We start from the raw sequence: 27,003 nt of genomic DNA, 5'->3' as shown, positions 1-27,003 counted from the left end.
TTTTATTAAAGCTGATTTTCTGTTATGCCCAGAGAAGCAAAGCTTGATTGAACAGGTAATTTATTTCTACTGCATCCACTTTCATCAGATCTTTTGAGTAAAGAAACAAGAATCTGACCCTAGTATGCCCTTCAAAATACAACACGTCTTACTACATTGCAGTCTGTCACTCCCCCTATCCACACAATGTTAAATTTTGCTTGTTTCAAATGTTTCCCAACTTTATTTGTAAGATATTTGCCATGAAAATTGACAAACTTGTCACAATGAATGAGACTAATGTAAATACATTACCAATGTCAATGCCAGATTTTTCTTGAATCTAAGTCTTCATACATAGTGAAGGGCAGCTGATGTTTTGCAACAACATATAAACTTTTTTCTCAAGTGTTCTTGTACATTTGTAAAATAAGCATATCCTTCAATAACATTTTTGGATCAAGCATTCATTTTTCTGGTAAATACACTAGTTCTCCTGATCTAAAACCAACATTATGATGGAGCTGGAAAGTCTGAAGGTAGCACTCAGCATTAGAATGGTCTTTTGGGTTGGATAGCTTTGAATTTCTCAGTACCAGTAATTCAGGCATTCAAAGAAATCTTTTAAAATTTATATACATTTTTTAATACTTGTGGCATAACTTGCAATAGAGCCTTTCCTAACCAAATGCTACAATTTTCTTTTGTGATGTTCTTATTAACCTGTTTTTTGAAGTGTCATTAACTTTAGTACATTTTTTTCTCTGTAACAGTATCCTGGGTTGAACTCTGTGTGTGCATGTGTCTACATACATTATATATATATAGCCACAATATGTTAGAAATTTTAAATTACTACTTCAAGGAAAAAAGTTAGTATGCAGGAAGACACTAAGAATGGCAATATACACACACACCTGTTTGATTTTGTTTTCAAATCTAACTAGTCAAATTCACTGGTCAAATATTCAGAAGCAATACTACAAACTGAAATACTGGCCATGTTTACCATGCTTAATAATGCTCAGTACCGACTCAGTTGTTCCAAACACCATTTTTTGCCAAGCAATGACTGTGCCCCGCTACTTATTTTCAGGCTTGAAACCAAACATATCTTATTGTTTTGTAACCACAATTTGTGCTCTGAACACCACTAAAGTAAAGATTTCCTGTTGGAAGCTGAAGCAAACATCTTTTTAAGTGGTTCTTGATTAGAAGATGATTTCTTTGTTATAACTTTCAACAGTGATCAAAATATGATTACTTCTCATCATACCTTGTTCTGTTATAACAAAGAAATCATCTTCTAATCAAGAAGATTCTAATCATATTTTGATCACTGTTGAGAAAATTCTTTAATTTGGCTATGACTGGATATTTGTTGCATACCAGCAATTGAAGGTCATTGTTCTTCTTTGTGTTCCATCCTTTTGACTGCCACTACTGATACTTTGATGGCAAACACCATTGAACCAACATTCAAGGAAACAGTCTCACACTATATAGATAGTTACTATCATGATCCTTTGAAAGTCAGTGAGGTTCACACTAACTCATTGTCTTGGTTACCTTTACAGAAATCAAGCAACCACCTGATATAGTCACAAAAGTTTATTTTGCATGTATAAAAAGGGAACATTATACAAATATGTGTGGGATATATAAGAGGTCTCAGTAAAGTCATAGTCAGTATATTTTATACAAAAAGCACAAATGATGTTTTTCAGCTATTCAGGCATGGGATAAATTTAAATTCATCACAATAAAACCCTCAAAATAGAATTGACTGATTGATTGATTTAGTGTTTTATGGCACAAAGCAGCTAGGCTATCTGCGCCAAACATTCGGTAAAAAGGTAAAAATAAATTAAATGTAGTAAAATACAGAAAAGGAAATGAAGGTAAAACTAAACATCATTGAAAAACAGAAAAAGCATAAAACCAATGTTGACACCTAGTTTACAATGTTAAGAGAGAAATCAGAGTAAAAAAAGTTGTAAGGTACTTACTCTAGCAAAATGGTAATGATCATAACCTGCCAGGAAGACTAACAGGTAAGTTCAAGAACCACCGTCAGTCACCTGAAGTTGGCCTTTCCAGTCCTGGTTCTGGGTTATGTGTCATAGCAGCCATTATCAAAATGTAAAAAAATCCCACGAATACCAACATGGCCTGGTATCCAGAAAAACTGGATAGAAGTAGCAGTTAATGAAAAATGAGCCAGTCGGTTTTGAATATCAGCGAGAACAGAGTGAGAGCCAACATGTAGTGATTCCAGGGCCAGTAAAAACTAAGCGAGTCAGTATAAATAGTGCAGCTGGGTACTGCTCAGCTTCAATATGATCCAGGGCAAGAGATATGGCATACAGTTCAGCAGTGAACATAGAAGCTGTAGAGGAGATTCTGCACGCAACCACCGAACCGCAGCAAACCACAGCAGAGCCCACTGAATTACCTGATTTGGAACCATCTGTATAAATGGGAACAGAATGATTGTTTGAAAGATGTTCATTAAATAAATGACAGTACTTCCAATCTGGAGTATCTGCCTTTTTCAGATGACTGAAAGAAAGGTCACATTTGGAGGCTGTAATAAGCCATGGTGGGATGAGCTGACCTGTGGAATCTGCAATGTTATCCAAGAACAGGCCCAAGCCATCCAATTGGGCCTGGATGCGAAGGCCAAACGAAGCAATGGCAGATTGTCTGTTCTGAAAAGTACAGCCCATCGAGGAAGGAAAACACATCCCCAGGTGGGATGCTTTGGTAAGGAACGAAGTTGTGAAGAATATAGTAAAGATAATTGCAAACAGCAAAGGTGCAGAGAAGGTTCATGAGATTCAACGTATAAGCTTTGAACTGGAGAGATGCAGAAAGCCTCAGTGCAGAGTTGAAGTCCTTGGTGATGAATGGGGTCTAGCATCTTGAAAGCTGAGGGTCTGGCAGAGCCACAGACCATTGATCCATTGTCGAGTTTTGATCGAATAAGAGCATGATATACTTTTAACATAGAACATCGATCTGCTCCCCAACTGGTAGTAGAGAGGACACAGAGGATGTTCAGTGCTCTTGTGCATTTGACCTGTAGCTGCTTTAAGTGTAGTATAAAGGTCAGCTTACGGTCAAAGATAAGCCCCAAGAACTTTGTCTCAGGGACCACTGGCAGTGAAACTTCACCAATACAGAGTTCAGGATCATGGTGGATACCCGTTGGTGGTAAAAGTGCATGCAAACGGTTTTAGAGAAAGAAAATTTAAAGCCATTTGCCATAGTCCATTTCAATACACAAATAAGGGCAGTTTGTAGTTGCCGCTCAATATATCTCATGTTTGACGACTGACACGAGATGTGAAAGTTGTTAACATAGAGCCCGTTTGCAACAGTGAGAGGGAGTTGTTCGGTGATAGCATTTATCTTTATACTAAAATGTGTAACACTCAAAACACAGCTGTGAGGGACCACAAGTTCCTGTACAAAAGAACGGGAAAGTGTCAAACCCACACGAACTTGAAATCTCCTGTCCATTAAAAATTTTTTAATAAACATGGATAAATGGCCACGTAACCCATATGTATGGAAGTCTTGCAAAACGCCATACCTCCATGTTGTGTCATAAGCCTTCTTAATGTCAAAAAATATTGAAACAAGATGTTGGCGTTTGAAAAAGGCTTCTCTGAATGATGTTTCAAGTCGAATTAGGTGGTCCGTGGTGAAATGCTGTTGTCAGAACCCACACTGGGTGGGCAAGAGAAGGTTGTTTGATTCGAGGAACCAAACAAGACGAGCATTTACCATCCTCTCTGAGGTCTCACAGAGACAGCTCGTCAAAGCAATTGGACGGTAGTGTGAAGGAATCTTGGGATCTTCCCCAAGTTTAGAGAAGGGTAAGATAATAGCCTGGCACCAGGCATCAGGAAAAACATTCTCCTGCCAGATCCAGTTAAAAATAAGTAGAAGAATATCAAGAGAAGCAGGAGAGAGATAGTGCAGCATGTCATAGTGTACATCATCAGTTCCAACAGATGTACTGCCAGACCGATGGAGGGCCATTTTCAGTTCCACCAGTGTAAAGGGAGAATTATAGTCAAAAAGACAGTCAGTTCAAAAGGAAAGAGGTGAATGCTCTGCCCAAGCCTTGATGGCCAAGAAGGTGGAGGAACAATCAGAAGAGCTAGATACCTGGCAAAAGCTTTCACTTAGAGTACTGGCGATGCTCTGGACATCAGCTACCTCTTGACCATCAAAGAGCAAGATGGAGAGGGGGACAGAATTGTAGTGCTCACTGACCTTTTGAAACCTGTACCCTATGACCTTGAAACTGGTGGTAGAAGATATGCTAGTTGTGAACTTATCCAAGATTCCTTCTGGCTTTGACATCTTACCCACCGAGCATGTGCACGAGCCCGTTGGAAATCGATGCGGTTCGGAAGTGTGGGATATCTACGGAAAGTATCCCAGGTCCGTTTTTGAGTCTTCCGTGCCAAGTGGCAAGCAGGATTTCACCACGGACGAGGATATCATGGAAAACGTGTCGAGGATTTAGGAATACACTGAGCAGCTGCTTGTATAATACAGTCAGTTACCGCTGCCATACAGTCGTCTATTGATGTCTGATTCACGATGGCAGGATCAAGTTCTGCAAGAGCAGTGAAAGTGGACCAGTCTGCCTGGTCCAGCTTCCACCGGGGCACGCGGGTAGGGTGGCATCGACCACGGCCAGTATAGGAAAATGATCACTGCCTAGTGGATTATTGTCAAGCCTCCATGAAAAATGGGAAAATAATGAAGGGGAGCAAATCAAGAGATCAATAGCAGTAAAAGACTGACTAGGTGCATGAAAATAAGTGGAAGAACCAGTATTGAAAAGAGAAAGATTGTGATCAGAGAGCATACGCTCTACAGAGCAACCCCTACTATCAATAACAGCAATTCCCCAGAAAGGATGATGTCCATTAAAGTCCCCCAGGAGTAGAAAGGGAGACAGCAACTGTTCAATGAGAGCATCAATGTCTGATTGATCATATGTCTCTCCAGGGGACAGGTAGAGAGAACAAACAGCGATGGTATGACCCAAGGAAACACGGATGACTACGGCCTCCAAGGGTGTGTTGAGTGACAAAGACAGGGGGGGCACATGCTGATCAACCAATAGTGCCACCTCTCCATGTACTCGTCCATCACACAGCCTGTCATTTCTGTACAGAGAAAACTGCCAAATGGTGACAGCATCAGCAGGTTTTAGAAATGTTTCTTGTAAGGAAAGACACATGGGATGGTAGGAAACAATCAGTGTTTTCAAAATAGAAACATTATTTAAAGGATTTGGCCCTTCTATATTGGGACAGTATTCACCTATTCACTAATAACATCACATAACAGACAAATATTTACCCATGCTGTCTGTTCCATTTTGTTCTTGATTATCTCCCTCTTCACTCATGTAGCCAGGAGGAAGAGTTTCTGAAAGAAACATTCACTTCTGTAAGGAGAAGAATATGAAGTTATGCAACAAAATTTATATATTTTAAATAACTGCACAGAGAAAAGGTATTATATGTATCAGAAAACTCAGTATTAACCTGTTTGTTTCTGGTTATTTTAACACTAAAATAACACCTAAATATCCTTTTATACCAAAGACTTATTTAAAATGGCAGTGAAAATGCAGCATGCTATTAACAGCTGTAATAATTTCAACACTAAAAATTAATGTATCATTGCAATATTTGGTTTTAGACACATTTATCTTTATTTTTTTAAGTATATCACTTGCAGCCAGTATTTCTATCTGTGATAAGTAAATATTACCATTTTCAAATGACTTGTATACATTTCATTCAAATGAAAAACTGATAATTAACAATTTTAAAGTAAAATAATTCAAATTTAAAAACAAACTACAGATTCATTGGGTAGAAACCTTAGTCTAATAAGGAACAAGAACACCATGGAAGCACAAAACATTTATTTGAACAATTTGGAATTTGCATATTTCATGATATGCAAACAAGAAACACAGACACACATGTATGGTACTTATAAAACAAGTACAAGTAAGTAATAAAGAGTAGAAAAACAGCAGCAAAGGATGAAGAAAATCAGTTGTTTGAGCAAAAAATTAAAGATTAAATGCTTCCTTTAATCCTACAGTGGCATTTTATCTTTCTTTCTACATGTATTACAGTTACATTTAATTAAACCACTTTTCTACCAATGTACTTCAATAAATATAATACTTTCAATTATAATGTACAAATTATTCTTTTACTTAAAATGAAACTTCTGAAACAATAATTTAAATCTCAGCTTTTTTCTCACACAAAATACTTGTGATTACAAACATCAACTTTAAGAGCTGTTAAAAAAGAAACAGTATAGACAATCTCCCTGAGACATTCAAAGTAGAGCATATATAGGTTATTTACAAGTAATTTCAGACATACAGTCATGTGAAAAAGTTAGGACACCCTATGAAAGCCTATGTACTTTTGTAACATTTTTGGATATATAGATATTTAATCTCAATTTTAACAATACTGAAAGATTATAGGAATATAACTAAACAATAAAACTGTAAAAAAGACTAAGTTCTTCTGTAAATGCAATTCTACAAAAATGCATATTCTGAGGAAAAAGTTAGGACACACCCACATTTATTCCTACTTAAAATGGCTCAACTCACACACACGTGTATCACACCAGATGTACATAAATTATATTGAATGTCTATGTTATTGATGGGTCATTCTATGTCAAATCACCCAGATTTTGGACCCCCTCAGAATGTCTTGAAAAATTTCACATGTGCTCATCTACCCATATAATGAAAAATTGTCAAAGATCAGATAAATATCTCTAATAGTTTCTAATTTACAGCCCTGTAGAATTTAATTAATTTTTTGTTACTTTTGGCAAATTCATTTTTGGGCAACATTGGCTGCTTAAAGCTGCAAGAGTAATGGTGGTAGAAGGCTGAAATTTGCTACACTGACTGAATTAATCCCACAGAATTCAAAAATGGTCTCAAACCAAGTTTATCTCTCTTAGGATTTGCATAGTGAGGCTGTAAAATCACCTGAAAACCCAAAATAATAAAAAAGAACATTGGTTTATTTAATAAGCCATAGCTCTAAGACTTAATACGATACAAAGATGAATTTGTTTTTATAGATTTCCTATAACATAACAGTTGATAAATCAGCAATTGTTGTAATTAGAAGTCTGTTAGATCTCCTGTAAAAAATTTAGCTGCATACAACTTTTTATGATTTCGCTAAAAATAGCCTTACTTCAGGCCACAGTTTGACCATGTCACCAGTTATTCAGCCTTTTCATATTTTTACCATATATTCTTACATCTCTGAATATGATCTACAAAAAAAAATCAAGATGTTGTTCAACCTACTTTTTGAGTTATAATTTTTTAAAGTATCTTCTGACCATACGTTTTGTATTGAAAAAAAATTCAGTTCAGGTGTGGTATTGTATGCAAATATATCCATACAATTTTGAAAAATACCTGTCAGAATTTTAGAATCCCACTGAAATATTCTAACCAGCCTTTCACAATGTTAAATAATGGAGTTGTAAGAAACAAGAAAGAATTAATTCATTTCTGAACAAGTTTATTGGCATAACTAGTTAGATCACATGGGAATGCAAATATACTGTGTATGCATTACAGTTATGCAGATATGGCTGAGTTTAAGATTCATAATATGATAAATACAAAGGTAAATCAGACACAAAATGCACATTGCTACAACAGGGTATAACTAAGAAAGATTATAGTCACGCCAAACTGAAATAATCGTGACAATGAAATGTTTCAAAAACTGTTTTGGTGATAAATTAACCTTAACAACATCAAATAAACATTGCTTTGTTCAAACAGCTTGAATAAATTTCTGAAATTTGAGTCTGATTATGTTGAGATCACTTTGACTTAGAACATAGTGGCGAGCACTACTGCCTTGCACAGTAGGTGCACTTATCAGACAAAGAATATGTTGGAAAGGAATCCAGCTTTCATCTTTACATGACCTTGCAGGCCATGAGAACAGTTCGTTTCTTGATTTCTTCATAAATGAATGTTCATCTGATCTATCTTTTATGTTTCCCACCTACCATTCATTTCTAGTGTTTCAGGATGATATAAGAAAAAACGTCACTGGTCATACAGTATATGATAATTAATTAAATTAATATTGCAGATGTATTGTTTATCTGAAGTTAAACTAATATCAGCTTGCTAAGGAATAGGAAAATACTTTTGGTACTTTCCCCATTGAGCTTTATTGCATTTATATATTCACTTTAAGTGAAAGTTTTTACCAAAAGTGAATTTTTGTTTAACACATTAGTCAAGTAATACTGAAGCAATCGATAGGACTATGGTTTCCTACACTGACTGCAGAAATAAGATCTCTACATTCCCAAACAACCATTTATTTTTTTTATTTATTTATTTTTTTTTTTTACAAATATGTAATTCAAATAAATCAATTATTTTATTTGGGCTGCCTGTTAATTTATTAATTTTCACAACCTTGATTTTTTTGAAGATCATGTTCAGAGATGTAAGAATATATGGTAAAGGCTGATTAGAATATTTCAATGAGATTTATAATTTCTTTCAAAATTGTATGGATATATTTGCCCACAGTAACACATCTGAATTGAAGTTTTTGTTTTCAAGTAAACAACATATGGTCAGAGGATACTTTAAAAATTTATAACTCAAAAAGTAGGTTGAACACCTTGATTTTTTTGTAGATTATATTCAGAGATGTAAGAGTATATGGTAAAATCTGAAAGGCTGAATAACTGGTGACATGGTCAAACTGTGGTCTGATGTAGGGCTATTTTTAGCTAAATCATAAAACGTTGCATGCAACTAAATTTTTTACAGGAAATCTAAGAGACTTTTATTACAACAATTGCTGATTTATCAACTGATATGTTATAAGAAATTTGAAAACAAAATTCAGCTTTGTATCATATTAAGTCTTAGAGCTATGGCTTATTAAATAAACCAATGTTTTTTTTTATGATTTTGGGTTTTCAGGTGATTTTACAGTCCTGATATATTTATTATTTTTAATTATGTAGATTCACATCCTCCAAGTGCAAAATTTAAAAGGGTTAACAACTTACGGCAAGCAGCAAATGAGTACAAAGGCCATTGTAACTAGAAGAAATAATTGTTTGCTTATACTTCTTTATTTACTATTCTATGTTTAAAGAAAAATGAGTTTAAAATTTGTCTGTAAATAGTAATATTATATATACATATAATGAATTATAATGTTGTAAACAACATCTGAAATATATTAAGAAGGTTTTTAGAGATTACATAAGTGATATTTGAGATTTTCTTGGAAAAAGAATAGATTTTAATCATAACATGAAAATCACTTTGCACTCAGACTAATAAAAAACAGACTAATATTTTCATGAACAAATTTTTAGTAAAAAAATCTTCATTAAAAATAAGACTTGTGTACAAAAAACTTACAAACTTTACTAAAAGTCTAACAAATTTTGCGAAGGTACACATACTGCATCTAAAGTTGTAGTAAAAATACTAAATTGTATATATTATACCAGGCCCATAGCAGAAGGATCAAGCCTATACAAAAGAATTGTAAAAATTACACTAATTTTAAATCCATAAGCTAACCTAACAATGTGAAATTATCTTATGACAAAAACTAAATAAAATTCACCTGTAAGAGGGAAAGCCTGGTTCTCTAACCCAACAGGGAAGTCAGTATTATCTGGGACCGAGTTGGAGTAATCATCCAGGGAAGGAAGGTTGACAGGAATATCTCCTGTCTGACGTGGCACCAGTATTGCTGGCAGGGCTAAAAACACACAAATTTATACCTATAAAGATTGGATAAAAATTAACAAACCCTGTTTCTATAAAAACTACAAAGTTTTAACTCACCTGTAAAATACTGATGAAACTATACTTTTCTTAGTCATTTTTTTTATTCAGCATTAATCTGTTAACCAACATTTCCATGTGAAACTTAAAACCCTACTTAAATCTGTTTTACAAAAAAAAATCAGATTAAACTACTAAAACAACAAAAATTAACACTGCAATATAATTGGATAGTCACACCTATCAGGTTCTGTAAGGTTGATTCTAAGAAAAATACAAACCTATATAGTCCAGTTTCCTTTCAAACAGTGTGAAATTATTACATAATTACTCCCAATAAATAACATAAGGTTAAATCTATGCTACAGTCTTATACAGACAAAAGATAAGTTGCACAGATTCTGATATGTTATAAAGCTAAGTTTTTTGTGTGACATCCTTATAGCAGTTGCTGGTCAATGTACAATATATTTAGTTTAAATTACTTGTTTCTTTAATGCTTAAAAACCCAAACACATAGCTTATAGTTACTGAAGGAGAAGCACAACTTCCCAGAAAGCTTAATCTTATTTGTACTGTGCCATACTAGAATAGTTGCTGGTAATGCAACTGTACCTGTCATGTTACAGTTTGCTCATATATACATCACCAACAACTGTAGTTAACACTGGGAAAAAAATATTCCAACCTGTCAGTCACCCATATACCACAATAGCAGAAGAACCTCATGCTGTCACTCTTAATCCAATGCTTTGGGCTGTTCTTCAGAAAATAAGCAATGTCCTTTGGGGCATCAATTGTGGTGGCAATGATTTATCTGATGTGTAAATACTAACACCATAAGAAGAAAGCAATTCTGAGCATGATGTGACAGAAACAATCTTTATCATCACTCAAAAGTGACAGCAAAATTGTTAAACTTAGATACACCTTCCAATTTCTGTTTGTGCTACTCCTATGACACCTGCCATAAATCCATCCCACCAACATGCTTTGTTCAGTAAAGTGATAGAAAAGTTATTTCCAAAGTGCTTTGGAATACTGGGATAAGAGATGCCTGTGGTATTACTGATGAAACTTGTGAATACAAGTATATCCAGTTGTTCTTTGATAGAATACATATTGATTAACCACATTGTGAATGAAACAAAAATTTCTAGGCTTATTCTACTCGTAATGCTGAACATAGAATAAAATATATAGATGCATGGGTTGATGAAATTGTACATTTTTCAAGGATTGGTGTTGATGTTACATGTTAAAAAGTATTCAATCAAAAATTACTGGTCAACACAGCCTCCGATCAACAGTTATATTCAATAAATTAATAAGTAGAAATCACTTTGTTATTTCTAAGACACACGCTGATGACTTTGATGTAAGAAACAAGATACATTAAGTTGTGTGTTTACTTACCTAAAAAACAAATTTTCTGAAATGTTCAACCTTTTTCAAAAACTAATCATTGATAAATATTTCAAGTTTTTTTTTAAGGGATGTGGGTCTCAAACAATGCATCCCATCAAAAACACAGATCTGGGATGAAGATCATCATTCTATGCAACTTTCAGAGTGTAAATTTATTAGACATGAATGTATATACTGTGAAAAATATAAACATTGAATATTGGGATCCCATTAGGATTCTGGCGCAGAGTACAGTAGTAAAAATATGTTGAATAAATATTTGGGAAAAGGACAAACTTTGCAAGCAAGCAATTGGCATACAAACCCAGAATTATGAAAGCACCTGTTGGCAAATTGCACAGGCATGTAGTACAGTTAACTCTTATATGAAACACACCAACTTTTCCTACAAGAATTTTCCTACAACTTTTCCGGGTGAATTTCATACCAAGCATGAAGACACTATTATGGCTTTGAAATGGCATGATAAATGTGATGTCTACATGCTTCATCCATACACCTTTGTAAATGTGGTTAACACTGTAGAGGTGGACTATTATACACCAAAATTTAAGGAAATCAGGTACAGAACATTCATTTGGTAGACAAAGTAGACGTCCAGATAAAATTGGTTAAGTGAATCAAGAAATCATTTTCACACATGTATAATACTGCCATGATAAACTCCTACGATGTTTATTTAACAAACATTGATAAAAAATTCACAATGCAAAAGCTTTATTTTGGAAGTGGAGGGCACAAATATTTTGTGAGCAAATGAGCTTGTGCCAGTATGTGGGTGTAGGAAATGGATAAGAAATACAAACAGAGAAAGCAAGTGAACATTTACAATTAACAACATTTTGTACTACCTCTTAAATTTAAAATGTTTTTATTTTTCTTAGTTTGTGGAGCCCCACCTTATTTTCCTTCTCCAGCACCCAAAGGATTAAAGCAACAGAATAAATCAATGAAACTGTCATTGTTTGACTTGTAACTAGCAAGTTAAAAATATATTTTTTATTTAAAGATTTTAAAACGCTTTATTATGTGTGTAAAAATGGCTTATATGGGTTCAGAAAATTTTTATGTAAAGGACCAAACAATGTTTCGACCTTCTTTGGTCATTATCAAGTTCACAAAGAAAGAAAGAGGTAATTGACCAATAGCCAACCACATGTTTGAAGACAGTTGTGTAATTGAGTGTAGGAATTTATAGGGCGTGCTTAGATGTTTGATTATATTTATTAATATAGGTATAAAAAATTAATGACGAAGTAGACAAAATAAAACAATACTTCATCAGCATCAACAAGTTTCCTCCACAACCCGTAGAAAACATTATATGCACACACCTAGACAAAAAGCAAAATCAACTAACAAAAGTAAATATATCCCACAAATTAAAAAATCACAAAACCATATACTACTGCATACCATATATTCCTGACATCAGCAGAAAAATAACCAACATTTGGCAAAAACTAGTAACAAAATACGACATTCCACTTAATACCAAATTTATTCAAAAACCAGAAACAAAACTATACTGACAAACACAACACCAACATTATTTATAAAATACGTGATAATTGCTGCAACTTCTATATTGAAGAAACAAATAGAAAAATGGAAACCAGACTCAAAGAACACAAAAAGTCACCTTCAAACATTTTCAAACACTACAAATCAAATAAACACAACAAAACCACAGAAAACACCTAAATACTAAATAAAGAAACAAACATAAACAAACGCAAAATTAAAGAAGCCTTACTTATACAACACCTCAAGCAAAAAATAAACCAATACAAAGGAACACCTTAAAACCTGTATTAATAAATATAATAAAATATCCAAGCATGCCCTCTACACTCCTACACTCAATTACACAACCATCTTCAAACATGTGGTCAGTTACCTCTTTTTGTGAACCTGACGATGATTGAAGAAGGTTGAAACATTGTTCACTCCTCTACATAAAACACTTTCTCAATCCATACCAGCCGTTTATATATATATATATTGTTCTCTACAAGTGGGTTTTCTCGTCATCACGGAAAATGCTTTATTATTATTTCTATTATTAGAAAAGCTACTATTTATAAGATAGGGCACACAAACTGCTTAAAAAAATTCCTGGATTTTGAAATACAGTTCTATGTTTTTGCTTACTCATGCACTCAACACACACAAAAATATTTCAAATCTTACTAAAAATTTCACACATTTACCACTACTTTAACTTGTAACCTGGTTATGAAGAGTAATAAATTCTTCAAAACATACTCAGAGTGATATAAACTTATTTAACAACTGCATCTTCAATACAAGTACACATTTTTTGTGAAGAGTATTGTAAACATAACATTTCCAGTTTATTTACATCAAGCGTGTTCTCAAGAGAAGTTTCCATTTCTACTTCAGAAATAGGTATATGAAACTTCTTGTAAGTGTAAAGATTCTAAAGTTTAATTTAAAAGGTTTTTCCTCTGTTACTTTAAATTATCATATTCATTTTTGATATAAATTTATAAAACTTAATTTAGATCCTATTTTTATGTCAAACATAGAATGTTCTCTTTTAAGTTTTAAAGAATCACCTCATAATTTACAGTCCATTTTTTCATGTCCAGTAATGCTTTTATCTAAATACTACACATCTGGAAATCAGTCTGCATTGTGGTTTCCACTGTTAAATTGCTATAAAACATGGTTTCCATAATCCAGCTATCATAAGAACAGCTTTATAAGACCCATTTTAAGATTTAAAAAAAAATTCTATTCATATTTTTCAGATGCCTATAAAAAAAATTTAATATTATGAAGTTTTTGCATGGCAAAGTAAGAATAAGGAATGGGGTTTAGTTATTAAATATACAGCCTTAAAAAATATCTTTTTTTTAAAGTAACATTTGATACCTTGCTAATATTTACTTTTCACATCTTTAGAATTCAAATTTCAAAATAAATAGCCAAAGAAATATTAAGTATTTGATACTTAAAATCTAGAAAAACCTCAAAATGAATTTCAATCAAATTGTAATGATTTTTTTATATATAATGCTAAAGTAATTTTTGAACCTATCAAGGAAAAAAAATTCATTAAGATATTCTTACTCATTTACACTAAAGCAAAATTGTTCAAAAAATGCAAACAAAAACAGCAGATAAAACAAAAACATTATTTGCAAATGTGTAACAATTCCCGATTTTCCAATTATTTTTATTTATTTATTACTTTATTTCAAATGTAACTGACTATTCAAAGGATATATCAATGAAATACTAATTTGCATATGTTTATATACCTGGGCTTTCAATGCGCTGGTAATGATAAGGGTTAACACACACTTCGTCTCGCTTCAAATTGAAAGCATATTCACAATTCTCTACAGCCTGTAGCTCATGGTGACTCTGGAGATCTGACCAACGCCACAGCCTGCAGTAGATTACATGAGGCAGTCCTTTACGATGTGACACCTGAAGTCGGCCATCTAGTGATCTGAAAAATGTGTAAAATAAAGAATTGCAATAATATGCAAAATATATACCTTAACACCATTTTAGAAAACAGAAAATAAGAGGAACATCAACTATTGAGAAAAAAAGCTCCATGGTGAGCATCCAACACATTAATAATAATACAACAGTATTCAGGAATAAAATGTACACTTCATTATGTAGTTAAATTTAATTGGCTAACTATATTAATTTGCACCACTCCCTCATTTAAATAAACTTGCTAAACTACACCTGCTTTTCTGTATGTTTATAACAAATTAAAAGTTCTACATTTTCTTTACAAAATTCTGTTAGTCTTCCAAAGATATTTGTGATAGGAAAATTCTGATATCACTGGATTGTTTGAAGTATTATGCTTAATGCTGCTTTCCAACCAGAAATTAATTTTTAGACCCAAATAGAGCACAGTTTGGAAACCTGGTAAATTCAAATAGTATTGGTACAGCCATTTATAATTTTATAGTATTCACAAATGCATACATTATGTTTACAAAAATTATTTTTTCTACATCTATGTGCAAATTTTGACAAGGCTCATGATGATGATTATAAACGTACAACTCATGAAAGCAAAAAAACTTCAAAACATCATAAATAATGGAAACCATTGTTTTCCAAATACTTTATTTAAAGCTATGTGTTTTAAAAACAATTTAAACATTTATTTGAAAATTGTAACATATATAATAATATGCAAATGTTTTATGATGAAATCAAATTATTTATCTCAGGACAGATGGTATGGGAATCAACACTTCTACCAAAGTAAAACAGAGAACATTGATCTTAGGTCACCTTCAAGTTAATAAAGTGTGTGTTTGCAACTGACCATTGCCAGCACGTCTTAGGGACACAAGGGTAAACAGGTACAGGATAGTAAGAGGCACTGCAGTTTGATGTTAGGTTACTAATTAGTATAGGTATAAAGGTGTTTCTTTACAGTGGTTTAAATTTGGTTTTATTTATTGTGTAAGTAGAGCTTCTTGGATTTTGTGTTTGTTTATATTTATTTCCCTACTTAGTATCTGGGTTTCCTATGGTTATGTTGCATTTATTTGATTTGCAGTGTTCCAAAATATATGGTGTTTTTTTAAGTCTTGTTTCCATGTTTCTGCTTGTTTCACCAATACAGAAATTGTGGCAGTTATTGCATTATATTTTATAAATAATGTTTGTGTTGTGTTTGTCAGTGTTGGTTATTTTTCCCTGATGTCAAAATAATCAACACTTAAAAAAAAAAACTTAACAAAAACAACATTCCAGTAAACAACAAATTTATTCAAAAACCAAGTACAAAACTAAAGTCCATACTATGTAGAAACTACACTGACAAACACCAACATTATTTATAAAATACAACAACTACCAAGACTTCAAGTTATCCCCTATGTAGTCCAACTTTAGATTCAGAATAAGAGAAATGATTTTAAAGTCTTTTAATGTTATTTAGTAAACAATGTATGTTCCATTATTATTATTAATTACTTCCTGCCAACAATTCAGAAGCTTCTAAATGCCACTTGTATAAAATTTGTGGGGTTTGGAGGAAAAGAAGGTAGAGGGTAGTTTTGACATTATCGTGACATCTTCCATATTCTCCAGACATTGTTCCATCTACTTATCATCCATTCTGAAGTTTGTAGAACTATCTTGATGGAAAAAAGCTTGGAAAATATGGAAGATGTGGAAGTTTTTTCCCAGTCTAGTTCTTCAACCTTTGCAGATGTGATCCTTGCTGTATGGGGCTGTGCATTATCCTGATGTAACATAACACCTTTACAACTGATCAAAGCAGGCCTCTTTTCTTATAGTGCAACCTTCAAGCATTCTAACTGTTGACAACAGAAGTTTGATGTAATCGTTACACTGAGTGGCAGCAACTCAAAGTGGATCACACCAACAATATTCCACCAAATGCTTAACAAGACTTTCCTAGGGTGGAGGTCCATTTTGGGCTGTGCTTTAGCCAGTTTACCTGCACTAAGCCATTGTCTCCAGTCACTAATCTGTCCAAACAAAGCGAGTTATGTTCATGAGAGTGCAAATGTCCCCTCTTGCTCTGAAATTGGATTCTGTCAAATTATGAGGGATTCATTTTCCAAGTTTTGACACCTTTCCAAGCTGTTGCAAATGACTGTGAACTGTTGCATGGCTTGAATTAAGCTTCTGTGCTAGTTCTCCAACTGTTACAGCACAATCTTCATCAAGTGCAGTCAGCAGCAAGTCATCATTAAACTCAACAGGATGACCTGAACATGGCACATCACTTAAGCTGTTGTCACCTGGAGTTCTGAAACCACCTTTGACATTTTCTTTCATTGAGAGACTCCTCACCATAAATACCTTGAATGTTTTGTGTGGTTTCTGCTGCACTCCTTTTTTAAACTCAAAGTATTATATGCCTAGTGTACTCCTCAGACACATCCATCTTCATAAGGGTTTATTTGATTTATGACCTGAAAAAGTGGAGTTGGGCTAGTTTCGTTTATTTGTCTGAACATTTTTATACATGTCCTACTACATATTTTAGTCATTAAAGCCTTCTACAAAGACAGAAATGATAATGCACTTTCTGTATTAAATTTTCAGATATTACTTATGGGATGATGTGATATATTGAAGAAACTAACAGGAAAATGAAAACCAGATTCAAGGAACAAAAAACACCTTCACACATTTTTGAACACTGCAAATCAAATAAACACAACATAAACATAGAAAACACCTTGATATTAAGTAGGGAAACAAACACAAAATCAAAGGAGTCCTACTTATACAACTAAAACCAAAATTAAATCAATATAAAGGAACACCTTTATATCTATACTAATTAATAACCTAACATTAACTGCAATGCCCCCTACAATCCTGTATCCCTTTACCCTCTTGTCCTTAAGATGTGCCTAGCAAAAGTCAGTTGCAAACTCTTTGTTAACCTGAAAATGACCTAAGAAAGTCAAAACATTGATCTCTGCTTTATTTTGGTAAAAGTGTTAATATTCATAACAGTCATCCTGAGGCACATTTTTACTTTAAGTGGGCTTCTTGTCATCATGAAGTCATAAATTAGATTTCAGACAACTTTCAAAGAGCAATCAAAGTTACAGGTGAAACAAACTATACTAATGTTTATATTTAATACAATAAAAACTCAGTAAAAGTTCCTGACCTTGGCACATGGTTAATATTTTGTGTCTCTCCCTTTTGCTTTACTAATCACAGACAGTCTTTCAGTCATTGTTGCAACATATTCAATGGAAATGTTCTTTGGGATTTTATTCCAAACATCACTAACACACTCCTATAAAGTTTCTTTAAAGATAACTTTTGATTTGCCAAGTATTTTAAACTATCAAATCCCAGACCTGCTCAGTTGTTTGAGATCAGGGCTCTGTAGATCAATTACATCATTTGAATGACTCCAGCAGCTTCTTTCTTAATTAAGTAATTTCTCCATAGGTTGGATGAGTTTTGTGGTAATTATCTTCTTTGTAGTAGAAGCCTTTACCAACAATAGGCAAACTACTGGGTATACTATGATGGATCAGTATCTGATGGTATTTACACTGATCCATTATTCTATCTATTTTGCAAATATCTCCTGATGCCTCAGCAGAAAAGCATCCCCAAACCATCACAATGCCTCCTCCATGCTTCACAGTAGGTGCTATGTATTGAAGTAAGTATCTTTCACTGGATGTACAACCTATGCTTTGAGCTAGATATTTAAAACTTTGACTTGTGTATCCCTAACACTCTTTTCTAAACATCAACAGTCCAATATTGTAAGTTCACAAATTCCAGTCTTTAAAAATATTTGGAGATTAAAGAAAAGGTTTTTTTAACTGCTGCTATGATACATTCAAACAATCATACATGTAAGATTATTTATTTTCAGGTGCTCTTCCACCCTATACAATACTTATTCAGGTCTGTATAATCATTAAATTTTGGCCAACAAGACAGGGAAATTTGCCAGTATCACTTACTTGAGAGAAAACTTGGCTACTTTGCTTCCCTGAAGAATCCACAAGCAAATGTTGGTCACATTTGTCATTGCAAGTAAAGCAAGTGTGGGTTAACCCGTCTAATTATAACACCCTGTGACCTGTTGAAAGATGTGTCATAAAGCAGTGTATATGCCTTGGCCTATTCAAAACTCAAAGTAGAAGCATTTCCATTAAATGTAAAGGAAATTGGTATGTTACCTATCCACAATCAGCCAGTTTACTTAGATAGTTAATAACTTAACATTAGAGAGTTTATTTTATTATCAGTGAAGATTCAATTTTAAAAGTGCACATTTTTTACTCTTGCCTTTCAACATCCAATCACCCAGACAATCATGCAACATGAAATACAGAAGAGAAAAAAACCCTCCATTTTTCACCCTGTACTGTTATTCAGGACCTTTTTACTATTCTGAACTGTATAATAAAACTAAAATAGTCCATCCTCATCAAGTCTTCTTTATACTGTAGATCTGAACACTTTTCTCTCATTTGGTACATGAACGAGGATACTTAAGACCAGTACCATTTTCAAATTAACCACTCACAATCTCACAGTGTTTGGGGAGTATTTCAAGTGTGTAACAATTTGTAGGAGACTCCAACCAGCATGAGGCAAAGCTTTTATTCAAACTCTCTGCCCTGCTGATAATGCTCTATGCTTCTTTAGGCATAAAGGTATGACAATATAACTTAGTATATAGTGTTAAACACTGGTTTTGTCAAGGTTTATTTGTGGAGCACTATTATATTAATTTCTTCTAATATATACCAGTACCACATGCTACCTTCTTTCTAGATACTTAAGACATTGCATGTGATATCATGACAGTTATTTCAGACCCAAACTTTTATCAGTATGTTTATTCAAGCAGAACCCTTATGACATGCCCTTGGTATAAGAATATGGGAATTCTAAAGAACGACCAGTATTCTCACTGTGGCTTATTCAGTTGTCAGTGTGTGTGTGTGTGTGTGTGTGTGTGTGTGTGTGTGTGTGTGTGTGTGTGTGTGTGTGTGTGTGTTATACACGTGTGGTAAACAAAACCTCACGGTACATTACAAAATACTGGAAGCTACATTTATTACTAACTGCTTAAGTATGGTAAAGTAGTAAACACAATGTTCATCAGCAATAAAAACAGTGTTGTACTATCTTCCAATATACATGTATTTAAGTCACAAAACAACAAATACAATTAAAAAAACAAATAAAGATTAGACTTGTAGTGAAAATCTGTGTAAAAAAAATGAAACAAAGCATCAATATTGATGACAATTCATCCAATCCTACCAACATCCAATCAAGTTGATTATATTAAAACTAAACTGCCTATCAATAAGCAAAAATAAGTGTTGACAACACCATACAAGTCTTAAGGAAGCAAATAAATTCCAAGACTAATAATAAGAGGCATGAAATAGAAACTGTAAGCTGAGGTATAATGTTGTACAGAGCAACCCATATTTCAACTGATGCCTGGTATCAAACTATTCCATAGTTTATTATAAAAGTTTGTCCTGTTAGTGATAATAATTGTGCTTACTCAAGAAAGAAAACTTAGAAAAAAAATTTATTTAAAAAATAAACTTGGGGAAAAAACAAATGTTCTAGAAAAGAAATTACATCCATTAATACTAATTAGATGACGTATATAAAACATAAGTACATCATGAAACAAACTAACCCAGGTAGAAAGGATATGGTTATCTTTTACATCCTATACACTAAACATGCTATCAAGTTTATGTGAATGAAAAAAACAAACAAAAAAACAAGAGTTCTGAATCTTTCTCTAACAAATAAATTACATATGTACCTTAACACTAATAAAAGAAAAGATACACATTTACTAAATACTAAGTATACCTGGCTTGCTTAATTTCACTGCCCAACAACCAATATCAAAATGAACATCTGACTACAAGTATTACTGGATGTACAGAAACAAACAATCAGTTTCTAAATTAGCATATTTATATTTTCTGTTGTTATAATTATGTGACGTGTCCAAGTGAAAGTGGTTTAATGTTCAAGCTATATCAAATAGTTATGTTAGATAAGAGGAGATTCTCTCACGATACTGATGGCAACTAATATCAGGTTTCTCACTAACCTAGTCAAAGTAAAAAACAAAATTGAACACAAAGTTTAATATAAAATTAACAATCCTTATTAGAAAATAAACACAAACTGTGTATTTGTTATTACTTACACAGGACAACTGTCCTTACAGGATCACATGACTGACTATATATAAATGAAAGTTCCTGGTTATACTAAGTGTATAATTAAGTGCATTAGAAGTGGGTGCAAGAAGCATCCACAGCATAAGCATTTGGACAACAGCAACCAAAGAGTCTCCTGTACTCAATCTGAAGAAGAGCGTAGAGGGAGAATTCACATTGGAGAGATTGGAGAAATGCCCAGATCCCCATTCAACAGTTATCCTCCCAAGTGGCAGGAGTCTAAAAAAAAAACTTGTCTGAGTAAAGGCATTACGTAAGTATTAGAAGAGCATGCAAGAAGCATTAACAGCATAAACATTTGGATGATAGTGACCAAAGAGAGAAATGGGTGCAGGTGGAGAGCTACTAGAGAAAGGAAACAGCATAAACCCTGAGTACTATAAGCAATTTTTCATATGATGTTGAAATACTGTACCAGTATTAGTTCTAGTTCAACATTACAAAAGATTGATTAAAACTTCTTATAAAAATATGCATAATAAACACAACAGAATTTATTTCTTTTTTTTTTAATGAATACATATTTATGTACATATCTTCAAGTTAACACTTTCTTAATCTGTAAATATATTTCCAAAAAGATACCCACCTAATCAGACAGAAATACTATCTCCCTCAAACATCTGCCTATGATATTTACATGCCTTAAGCTCATTCCTATTTACTAGGAACTGACTAGTAGTGAGGGTCTCCCATACACCATTTGAAGAATAGAGAGAAAGATTTCACATTGGAGAAATTGTAGAAAGCCTGATCCCTATTTGACCACCAGCTGAAAGGTCTTTTGTTTTTTTACATGGTAATTCAAAGAATTGAAACTGAGTAAATTTGCATACCACAAGAATACCTCAAGTGGTCTTGTGGAACACCTCATCTCAAAATGAACACTGGAAGAGACAAAAGATAAGCTAAACACCTTCCTTTATCCTGGCTTGATGATTTTGGAAAATAAGGTACCCTGTGAGGCAAAATCAACCACCTGCTTCAGTGGAAAGGGAAGATACTTATCTATTTCAAAGACTGTGTTGACTCATGTGTGATAACTGATGCTAATCAAAATTCCACAGGAGACAAAATAGCCAGATGGTGAAGAGAAAAAGTGATGAATAAGTAGGGAGTTATCCACACGCTCACCTGGAAGATCCAGTCTACGAACCAATGAAAATACGGAAAAGATAATGAGAAAAGCAATCAATCAGATTGGAACAAATGCAAGCATCCACACCAGAGAAAAACCTACATGGACAGAAAGAGAAAGATTCATGGAAGAAGAGAGGTCCCAGGGTAGCAACAGACAATGGTGGAAACTCTGAGAAGTCTCCACTAACTAATAACGAACAACAAAGAACCCACATACACAAATTATTTGGGTCCAAACAATCACAGGCATGAGAGACAAAAGGAAGGACAGTTATCCTTCCAAGTGCCATAAATCTTTAAAAAAACTGGTCTTGCTAAGGGTGTTGTAAAAGTGCATTAGAAGAGAGTGCAAAAAGCATCAACAACACAGACATTTGAATGACACTGACTAAAACAAGAGAATAAGGTACAAAGAAATGGTTGTAAAAAGAGCAAGAAGCCAACAGCTCATATAAGACACATGTGAAAGTATAAAAAAACCATATTAAGGACCCAGACAGGCACAAGAGTCAGGAGTGGAGGTCAGTGACAAAAGAGAAATAAAGAACAGGAGACAAAGGTAAAAAGGACTGAAGCCATACAACAACAGTCCAGGTCTCCAGTGAGAAATGAACACCACCAAAGATGTCTGGTCAAAGAAAGAAAGCCCAATGAAGACCGTGTACACAAGTAGAAAGATGTACAGTAAAAAGGAATACAACTTGACAGGAAGTCTTCATATCAGGGAATCAAAGTAAATAGAGTCACAGCAGAAGTAACAGAACAGGTTAAATTGGCAGAGAGAAGGAAATGAACCACTGTGGAAAATGTCTCTGGAACACAAAGAATGAAAGGGAACGTAAAAAGATGATGAATAAAAGATGAAGTTGCAGAAATAAGTAACCAGAAAGCAAGTAATCAGATCTCTAAGTCAAATAGATACCAAAAAAAAAAAAAAAGAATCTAAAAAGAAAAGAAAGAGATAAGATTTATAAACATGAGAGAGATAAGGAATTTGAGTGCCAGCAGGGAGCTAATTTGAGAAAGGAAAATACAAAAGCCCTAATAACAAGCAATGAGGAAAGTCAAAAATCCCAAAGAGTGGGTTCATGGAGTAGAGTATCTGCAATAATAAAAGACACAGGCAAAAGATTAGCAAATTTAAAGCAAATCAAATTACATTTACAATCCAACAGGTCATTTGTGACTGAAAAGATGGGAGTACAAGGCCTAGTAACCAAGTCATGATCCATACTAAAATGAACATAGACTGCATCATGCACCAGCACACTTCATGTTTGATGTATGAACTGAGGCAAGAGTTAGTACGCAAATCTTGTAGGCAGACACCCAGGGTAAATAATATTTTTGTGTAAATGGATTAGTTAATGTCTCAGAAACAGCTAATGGCAAGATATGAAATATATTTCTGTTACTTATTAAAAGAAGAATTCTCGAATTATTTACAAAATACAAAAAGATAAATTTGTAGCAACAATACACACACATTAACAATATCAATTATATTAATGCTATTTCCAATAGTATTTAATTGTATGTTCTACTTCTAAAATATAAAACGTTACCAGAGAACTACAAGAAACTAATCCGAAAGTTCATTTTCGAGACTAAAATCAGTCACAAATGATAGCTATCTATATGGCTATTCTATCGGACCGGTACCGCTAACTAATTTTAGGTAAGAAACATTTATATCAACTCGCTAGGCTTAACATTGGCCAATCAATTACTTCACACTCACTCTGCAAAAACATCGGAAGTCAACTATGGTATAATATACAAAGATATCTTCACATTTTTAACTTACCTTATATATACTGTCACAGTTTTGAAATGGCAGTTTACTGAAGTTCTTATTCTTTAACTAATACAAGAACAGCCCTTACTACAAGTACTAATATCCCACAACTGGAATTCCTGACCCCTACTCCGGCTGAAAGAAGGTACATTTTGGATCTTCCAACACACACATTACATGTACACTCACAAGCGCTGCGCTCGCGAATTACGTACACACTGACGGGGAAGATCCATTATCATAGTGGGTAGAACAACCCATATTTGTAAATCATAGCCCAAATTATGGGTTCAAGTATGTCTACAATATAAATTAGCTTGTCATTATGAGCAGAAGATTTATCAATGAAATTGTAATGCAAAAACGTATTAATGGCCAAGTTCAGGTTAACTAGGAATAAATTAAAAATTTTAATAACTGTAAATTTAATACACACGCCCTAAACTTCTTCACCAAATGCTAAATGCATTTATTGAATTCAAATTCATAAATATTTCTTGGAGTTTATAAGTGCAAATAATGAAAAATGTATAGGTACAACTGCATTGTATCTGCTATATTCTATACCAAAGAGCCTCTCGCCTAACACCAGGTTTCATAAGGCCTGCTGGTAAACTAGATGTATAATAATTGCAAAAACTTAAATTCACAATCACCATTTGTGTTCATCCACAACTCTACTTACAAAAAACTATTGGTGGTATGTGGCAACTGCTTCATTATTTACCTCAAATGACATTTTTCACCTTAAGAATGTCAGGTAAAGATAAAAAAAAACATTTGCTTCTCTGCTATTCAATGCTAATTCGCAGTGTACAAATACAGTTATAATTTACTACTAGAATAAAGAACGTGAGACGATTTTTACTTTTTTTAATACATGCCATACAGAAATGTGCTGAAAAAATAAAAATTTATAATACAGGATCAAGGGTTTTTCTTGTAAACATTAATCCTCCACTTAAGAATAACTAATAATCACAAAAGTTCACATGCAATAGACACCGTAAGTTACCAAAAACATACCCCTTCCAGCACAGGAATCACTCATTCTCAATTTCCCCAAAAGTCTCCCCAGCAAAAAGGTCGCTACACACTGGCACAAAAGGCCCGGCCCGAAATCTCAAACTGGATTCTTGAAAAATCTAAATAAATAACCACAACTGGTATCATACTAACACCACGAAAATTCCCAAGCCCCGAATCTTTAAAGCATCATCAGTGATACCTCCTTCCCCAAGAAGCCAACGTAATTAAACTCGCTAAATAACAACAGGTAACAACAAGGTTTGATTAATTTAGGTTTTAAAAATGTTAAGTATTTATGAACTATAGAAAGTTCTCTCTTGTCTAGATACAAAATGCGAAATATTCATTGTCAACATACCCACAAAGTCAAATATACTACTTGTAAAACCGCCTAGTTGTTAAGGCATTTAACTTGTTTCAATGTGCTTTATTTCGTTTACTATTTGAAGTAGAAAACCAGAAACACACAGTCCCAAGTAGCGTTAAGTATTTTAAAGTTGAGTGTGTTTTTCTTATAGCAAAGCCACATCGGGCTATCTGTTCAGCCCACCGAGGGGAATCGAACCTCTGATTTTAGCGTTGTAAATCCGGAGACATACCGCTGTACTAGCGGGGGGCATTAAAATTGAATAAAGCCGTTCCGAGTAAAAGCCTCCGAGTAAAATAAAAAAATACAACTCTGTAATTTTCGTATTGACCTTAACTCTTAGACTACTAAACCAACCTCCAAAACAAAAGTAAAACGTCTGAAATATATTTTAAAGAAAGCAGTTACATTTTACAAAAACGTTTTCACAGAAGTTTTAAAATGAAATTTTGTTTTTTCAATAAAAAAGTTTGAAAATTTTAACATGTAAAATGTATGTAATCCCATATGTTCAACGCCTGGGCAGGTACCGAACGTAATTTTACACTACATAAGCATAACATCTAAAAGATATAAAAGTGCGCCTCCAAAACAATGAAATAATAGTGCAAATAGTGCTAATTTTATAAATAATGTACCTTTCTTTCACACTATTACATTTTAATACTCAACTTACTTCATACACAGTCTACTTGGTGAAATTTAAACAATGTTGAGTGTAAGGCGCCACATTACAGTCTTACGCTTAAATTATATGAAAAATCGTCTGGCATAGTTAGTGTGTGTCACAAAATTAGCTATAGTTAATGTACTCAAGTACCAAGTTCGTTATTGTTAAAACATTTCACTGCGATAGCAAAATCTATTTTTGTGTTCAATGAAATGCACTGACATCTATCGCTTCTACCCTGCGATGATAATGGATGTTTCGAGACGCAATACCAGCCAGAAGAAGGACAGACGAGTTCTTTGCACCCACAACATAAACTGATGAGACTTTCAGAAGGTTACGAACTCTTTTAAACTAAACAGTTTAGCGAATAGCCAGACGCATTAACGGTGGTTACTCAACTCGTTTCTAACCTTGCTACAAGTCTAGACCTTGAAATACAAGTAGACTTGTACCAAAAACAACCCCCAACTAAGTCTAAGTTTCTTTCTCTAACGAATTATTGATCACACGATGTTGCTTGCAGGTACACACACGCCTGACAAGTAGTAATATGTATTCAATGATAATGGTGTTATATTCACTTAATCGTGAACAGTATAATAATTAGTATGTGACGTTACGATTAAATCAGATTCCTTTTGCTTCAATAAGCTTCCAAAGCACAATTTCTGATAACGGCATTAACAATTACTGAAAGTTTAGCCTTCTGATCGAGTTTCATTCTGCGAGTTTATATGTTGCATCAATTTTAAGTACAATACCGCAACTTTGAGGGAAATGATTCGAGAATCTTTAACTTTAAAAAAAAGCCAAACTAGTCCAAACGTTATGTTTCCCCCGAACGCTGAAATATACTAGAAAGAAAGAATCGTATGTTCACTTCTGAACAAGTTAATAATATATTATTAAGCAATTACTTTCGATATTGTACCA

At 33.6% G+C, this 27,003-nt stretch overlaps 1 protein-coding gene across 5 annotated transcripts in view; it reads right to left on the bottom strand.

Moving 5' to 3' along the window:
* The window catches only part of LOC143249260 (mothers against decapentaplegic homolog 3-like), a 64,613-nt gene that overhangs the window by 28,227 nt on the left and 9,383 nt on the right, over positions 1-27,003 (bottom strand). For 2 of the 5 annotated variants that reach the window (XM_076498787.1, XM_076498783.1), the window contains exons 2-4: positions 14,590-14,783; positions 9,708-9,845; positions 5,371-5,439 (exon numbers count right to left, since the gene is read on the bottom strand). In XM_076498787.1, the coding sequence (XP_076354902.1) occupies positions 5,371-5,439; positions 9,708-9,845; positions 14,590-14,783 (401 nt within the window). Of the gene's footprint in view, positions 1-5,370; positions 5,440-9,707; positions 9,846-14,589; positions 14,784-18,792; positions 18,912-21,029; positions 21,283-24,010; positions 24,183-27,003 lie in introns of those variants that run through there. The other 3 variants (XM_076498784.1, XM_076498785.1, XM_076498786.1) reach the window with 3 other exon arrangements.

The sequence above is a fragment of the Tachypleus tridentatus genome, chromosome 4 (genome assembly GCF_004210375.1).
Source record: "Tachypleus tridentatus isolate NWPU-2018 chromosome 4, ASM421037v1, whole genome shotgun sequence".
Classification (NCBI taxonomy): Eukaryota; Metazoa; Arthropoda; class Merostomata; order Xiphosura; family Limulidae; genus Tachypleus; species Tachypleus tridentatus.
The sequence above is the reverse complement of the archived record's forward strand: the minus strand, read 5'-3'. Positions and strand labels throughout refer to the sequence as shown.